The following is a 6,000-nucleotide window of genomic DNA, read 5'->3' as shown; positions in this document are numbered from 1 at the left end:
CTGGGGAAATGATACAATCAAAGTATCTTATTAATATGAAATCCCAAATGCTTAATTTGTGTTGACTCTTAGATACAGAATTACACAGAACGTGCAGTCCAAAATAATGTACATAATGGATTCAACTCCTGTGGGATATTAAAGAAACTTGTTGATTTGGAATTTAAAATAAATTCCCCGGCATGTCAGACATCGCAGGCACAGATATCTGATAGAGTTGGAAGTTGAGTGAGTGCACTTATCGGGCCCCTCCACCATCAATCACTGGGCTGCTTTCTCAGCCAATTATCTGTGAGGCCCCAGCTGCTTTGGACTTTATCTGTGAACTGTTTACGAATGTCCTATCACACACATTCTGTGCTGTCTGTAGAGGAACATGAAATGTTTCTGTAGGACCACCAGTGTTCAAAGCTCCTTCAAGTCTTTGCTAGCTGGCTGTACAGCTTCTCCACTCCTAACGTCTGGAAACACCTCTGCAGGTAGGCCAGCCAGATTGTAAAAACGCATGATAATTGTTTTTCTCCTCAGGGGTTGCCAAGTTTATGAAAGCTGAATATATAGCAGTTTAAGCAACTGTGATTTTAGATGTTTCTTTCTATTGTTGAGTATGGATTCTCTTAAAACACGTACTTTCGTATCTTAGGCCTGTGTGGTGTTTTTATGTTTCTTTTTTACGATTATTTCATTTTTTCAGGATAAAAGAAGCATGCTTTTATTAGTGCTCTTTTTTGTTTATTTTGTCATATATTAACATTATACAAATGTGTGTATGTTCTCTCAGGAAGCCTGCAAACTGGATGCTATGAATAATGACTTCATGGATTTATGGAATTAACTTATCATTACTGTTTAACTGCTCAAACTATTTTTTTTCTTCTGATTCCCCTGTTTTAGTTTTCGTCCTAATTACGGAAGTCTTTTGTTTCTACAGCATAACTCACCAACCAGCCCATGTAAGGATGATAGGAGAGAAGTTGTTATTGCCCATATTACTAATGTCTGTGCTGAGGTTACTGACACTACAGACATCGTATGGACAGCAGTTTGCAGAGGAGTCCTGCACTGTTCAAATCCTTGTCCCTGGACTCAAAGGCATTCCTTTTGAAACACTCTGACACACACGCCATATATTGAAAATCTGAAATCACAATATGTTCATACTTGGCTTAATGTTATTTGTTCGGCAATAGGAGAACCAGGCGAGAAAGGACTAAAAGGAGCACCAGGGAGACCAGGAAGACTCGGTCCAGCTGGACATATTGGTATATTTTTGCTTCTGAAAACAGGGACACCTAAACTATACACTATACAACTAACACAGTTCTTTTTTTTTCATCACTTCTGCTATTTAAAACAAAAAAAGTGCTAGGGTAAAGATCACATTGCTTTGGCTGATAATGTGCTGTTACATCACTACGAGGACATCCAGAGATGGCCGAGTGTTTACATTTGGTTGAGAGGTTCGAGAAATGATCCACTGCTGTGGACGAGTGTTTACTGAAGACCTTAATGAGGATTAGAGGGTGCTCACATACTTTTTAAAGAGACTACACAGACTCAGCATTTTAACTTTTAGCAGAAGTAGAGGGATTCAAGTTTTATCATTCTTTCATATTGTTGGTATTTTTTTAAGATGCATTCAAAGAAAGTCATAATGAATTTTAAATAGATTGTATAGTAACTACATATTCCTGTCTCATTTACTCTTTCAGGTCATAATGGGATTAAAGGTCAGAAAGGCATAATGGGACGTTATGGAAAAGTGGGCCCAAGTGGTTGGAAAGGTAATCAGAAAATGTAGAAATGTACTTCACAACAAATTATTTTACGTATTTAATTAAGTTTTAATGGACAATTCCATTATATATCTCAGGGGTAAAGGGTGACATGGGGGATGCAGGTCCACAAGGCCCTAATGGAGATCCAGGTGAGATTTAATACCGTGTTATTCAGTTTGTGAAGCAGATTATTGCTGGATTAGACAGACACATTTGGTGAAATCTGAGAACTAATTAAGACAACCATGTGGTAACCCCCCACATTTTTGCCTTATCAGGTGTTCCATGTGAGTGCACACCAATGAGAAAGACGATTGGAGAAATGGACATTCTTGTGGCACAGCTCTCCTCTGAACTGAAATTCATAAAAAATGGTAGGATTCTTTTAAGCATTCTTTTTTTGTTTAAATACACAGTTCTTGTAACCACACGTTTGCATTACTTAATCATAATAGAACTCAAATGCTGGGCATGTCAATGTGAAGTGTATAGAAATACAAGTGCTCATTTTTCAGCACTGCCCTCCCCTGCAGCTGTTGCTGGCATAAAAGAGACGGACAGTAAGGTCTATCTGTTGGTGAAGGAGGAGAAACGCTACTCCGACGCTGAGGTCTACTGCCAGACGAGGGGAGGGCACCTGGCCATGCCCAAAGACGAGGGAGCCAACGCGGCCATCGCAGGGTACATAACGGATGCCGGCCTCAACCGAGTCTACATTGGCATTCATGACACGCACCAGGAGGGTGTCTTCACCTACGTGGATCTCTCTGCCATGACCACTTTCAGCAAATGGAGGAAGGGAGAGCCCAACAACGCGTATGATGATGAAGACTGTGTTGAGATGGTAGCCTCTGGGGAGTGGACGGATGTGGCCTGCAACCCTACCATGTATTTTGTTTGTGAATTTGACAAGGACAGTGTCTGAGTTCAGTCTATGTAAAGAGAATGCTGAAAGACTGGAAGCATATAATGGAACAGAAGTTAGGAAGAGAAGTCTAAATAGGACGGCAAAATGACATGCAAGTTTTGCAATCTAGTATATTTTCCACTTTTCCTTATACGCCTATAAGCTATTTATTTTCTTAACCCACACAACAACCAGAGTTATTGTTCTTCTGTGAGATTTGTTCTTATTCTTAATACACCCTTAATCTCATACTCTGTGAATTATCAGTGTTTCAAACAGCAAGCCAGGCAATGTATTGAGTTTTTATCTAATGCAAACTATCCACCCAGCAATATTCGCAACAGGGTCATCAACAAACAAGACGAATAAGCAAATACAGAAGGCCGTAGTGTGCATTCAAAATTCAAATTAAAGATTTTGTTTCCAGTTGCATGCTTTTAATCATAAAAATGGAATACAATATGCGTTCTTTATTCATACCATAATTGATGTGGCTGTTGCTTTACAATAAAGATGCACTGATAACTTAAGATGAAAGAGTGTGTGCATTATTTTCCGCCCCTGAGCTGACAACATTAATCCAGTGAGCTGAGCTAAATCCAGCAGTGTGAGACAGTCTCCACCAAGTGGATGAAGATTGTACTGCATTGTAACCATTTCTAAAACTAGGATGAAGTGTCAAATTGGTAAAATTATCATATATGATAGCTCAGTTCTATTCAACTGTCCCAGTAATCCATAACAGTGTGCCAGTATACAGGAGTAGGATCTTGGAACTGAAGTAGAATACAATTCAGCCATTTGTAATGGTATTAATAACATGTGGTTTTACTACTGTTGAATACATTTAGTAAAATACTTTTACTACTGCCTGTTATTTGTTATGGTTTAGTTATTTTTGGGAGATTTCTCTAGATTATTATTTATTTTGGAAACATTTTGGACTCCATCTTAAGTGATGAATTATATCTGATGATCTCGACTAAAAAGATACTGACTTAAATTAATACTGTCAGTTTGGCATGTATATTATTTAAGAATAATGTATTCTATAAACACAAGAGGGTTTAAAATAATGGTAAATTAATTACACTTGGTAACATTGTGACAGCACAGTGTTTGGTGCATAAAGAAAACAATGTGTGATTAATAGAAGTTGTCTTATAGCCCCGGCTGCTATTGTTTTTAAGGATGGGCATCCCAGCTGAGATGATATCCTATTGAGTCCCTCTAAGAAGAAGAATTTAAATATGCATAATGTAGTTCTCCTAATAAAGCACAGCACCAAGTCCCTTAAGAAATGCATAATTAATGCTTGGATGAATTATGCATTTAATTGACCAGGAGTTGTCTGGCTTAAACCAATTAGGTGCCATTGTTGGTGCAATCTCTGGTTACCATTGTGGTAAACAATTTGGACAGCTCTGTCTAACAGTGGACAGGCAGATAATCTGTTGTAAAAAAAATGCCTGCAAATGGCAGATACTGTATGGCTACAGTTAATGAAAACAAGAGAAAAACACACACTGTATCTGAAGTTATATCCAGCTTTAAAGCCACCAATCGAAATATATTTGCATACTATAATGTTGATCATTACTTTTGGCCTCATAAGACATGAATTACCTTTAAACATGTATTTGAGTAAATAGTAAAACTGTACAATTTGGTAAGGCAAACAAAAGGAGTGATAAAGGGGTGAATGGTATACCAAATTAATATATTGTTGCTCAATATGCCTGTGTATTATTGGTCTTGTTAACATCCCTATCCACACAGTGGACGTCGTCCTGAACATTTAGGCTACAGCACAAATTTGATGAAAAAAAACAAATAATGAAGTTTAAATTCTGATAAAAGAATTGTAAAGACTTGTTCGACTAAACCCAACAATATTGGACTTCAACACAATTTCCCTGAACTATGCCAGATGAAGTGAACATTATTTAATATAACTTTAAGAGTTATAGTGTTATGTTGCAATGCAATATTCACTCCATAATGAAGCACATAATGCAAAAGCTAGACTGTAATATGCATATCAATAAAGAGGACTGATACTGAATGTGGTTTATTTGATGTTTAATCAATTTCATGTAATCCAGAGTTTACAGAATGATGGACTGTGCCAAATTATATAAGTATCTTAAATAGGCTGTAGTGCTATTTACTATTTAGTACAATTACAAAACAGAACTGAAATGAATAAGCATCTGAAAAAAGAATGCCTTTACCTCTGCTGGTTGCCTTAGAAACAGTTTTAGAATCAAACAGTAAATTAACGTTACATGCAAAAGGATTAAACTAGCAACCCAGGCGGTGGATTGGTTTCTTGATGCTACACCTCTCATGTAGAAGAATTGGTTTCAGATGCTATCTCCAGTTATTCAGGAGCCTCAACACGCCTGCCAGTGACACATTTACTTCTGACACCCAGCGTCGTTATTGTTTGTTTGTTTGTTTAAACAACTTCAACTATGCCGGATACAGCAGTTAGAAGTGATTTGCCACCGACCAAAACAATAATTGTCTACAAAAACGGAGACGCTTTCTTTCCTGGAAGAAAATTAGTTGTAAATCCGCGGCAGTTGTCAACTTTTGACAGTTTTCTGACATTTTTGACCAGAGGGCTTGAGGCTTCTTTCGCCGTCAGAAATATTTACACTCCCATAGAGGGCCACAAGGTTCAGCATTTGGACAACTTGATGCATGGCAGTGTGTATGTTGCAGCCGGGCAAGAGCATTTCAAAAAGCTGGAGTAGGTACCGTGTTGTAAAGTGTGTGTCAGGGTGTGTGTGGGGTTCAGCGGGGATGTCAGGTCACTGTGACCGAGGGCAAGCTCCATTCTCGGCCCCAAAATGGAGCGTTATTTTCGGCCTATAAACTAGCTAAAGTAGTGTTCTTAGTGGGTGTTTGTTTTTTTCTTAGGGGAGCGTTTGTCTGTTAATAGTTCAAACCATGTTTGTATTTCAATAATCCTTTTCATAGCTTACATTTACCGATATGCATCTAAAATAAAGTGTGGATTTGCAGTAGGCTATAGCCTACTGTTGTGGTTTGATGTGCTTGTTAGCATGTTTTTTGATGGCAGTATTCCACCTTAAGCTTTATAACTAGTAATACTTGACTTTTGATGTCTTCCAGGCTATCTTTGAACACCATCTGTGTATGTTTTACATGTAGCACCTGAAGCCTGGGACTGAGTAATTAACCCGTTTTCTGACTGCCTTTCAGCTATTCTGCAATTACAACCAAGAAGCCACAGCATAAGAAAGAAGAACAGGTAAGACTACTTAGAATGTTAGGTCATTTGTA

At 38.0% G+C, this 6,000-nt stretch overlaps 2 protein-coding genes across 19 annotated transcripts in view; both read left to right on the top strand.

Annotated features, from left to right (window-relative positions):
• The first annotated feature begins 357 nt into the window (after positions 1-357).
• colec11 (collectin sub-family member 11) lies at positions 358-3,215 on the top strand. Of its 3 annotated transcripts, none has more exons than XM_079640795.1 (7): positions 358-479; positions 932-1,092; positions 1,191-1,262; positions 1,713-1,784; positions 1,874-1,927; positions 2,057-2,152; positions 2,312-3,215. In XM_079640795.1, exons 2-7 carry the CDS (start codon positions 960-962, stop codon positions 2,701-2,703), a joined length of 819 nt encoding a protein of 272 aa, XP_079496921.1. In that variant the 5' UTR covers positions 358-479; positions 932-959; the 3' UTR covers positions 2,704-3,215. The 3 variants fall into 3 exon arrangements, with proteins under 3 accessions (XP_079496921.1, XP_079496919.1, XP_079496920.1); XM_079640793.1 differs by having other exon boundaries at positions 2,294-3,215; XM_079640794.1 differs by having other exon boundaries at positions 404-479; positions 895-1,092; positions 2,294-3,215.
• A 1,781-nt stretch (positions 3,216-4,996) lies between these two features.
• dcdc2c (doublecortin domain containing 2C) overlaps positions 4,997-6,000 on the top strand; it is a gene marked incomplete at its 3' end in the record, with an annotated part of 89,403 nt that continues 88,399 nt past the window's right edge. For all 16 annotated transcript variants that reach the window (XR_013800963.1, XR_013800964.1, XR_013800965.1 and 13 more), the window contains exons 1-2: positions 4,997-5,443; positions 5,920-5,968. Coding sequence is in view for 13 of the 16 variants with exons in the window: in XM_079640730.1 (XP_079496856.1) it covers positions 5,163-5,443; positions 5,920-5,968 (330 nt within the window). The remainder of the gene's footprint in view (positions 5,444-5,919; positions 5,969-6,000) is intronic.

Source organism: Notothenia rossii, assembly GCF_949606895.1.
Source record: "Notothenia rossii genome assembly, chromosome: 7".
Classification (NCBI taxonomy): domain Eukaryota; kingdom Metazoa; phylum Chordata; class Actinopteri; order Perciformes; family Nototheniidae; genus Notothenia; species Notothenia rossii.
This window is presented reverse-complemented; position numbering and strand designations above follow the sequence as displayed.

Bases quoted from the DNA above. Each gene is read 5' to 3' on its own strand.
- colec11 (XM_079640793.1), top strand. From the start codon at position 960: ATGATAGGAGAGAAGTTGTTATTGCCCATATTACTAATGTCTGTGCTG. The intron at 1,093-1,190 runs GCATTCCTTTTG...GTTCGGCAATAG, and splicing joins CCTTGTCCCTGGACTCAAAG to GAGAACCAGGCGAGAAAGGA. The intron at 1,928-2,056 runs GTGAGATTTAAT...TTGCCTTATCAG, and splicing joins AGGCCCTAATGGAGATCCAG to GTGTTCCATGTGAGTGCACA.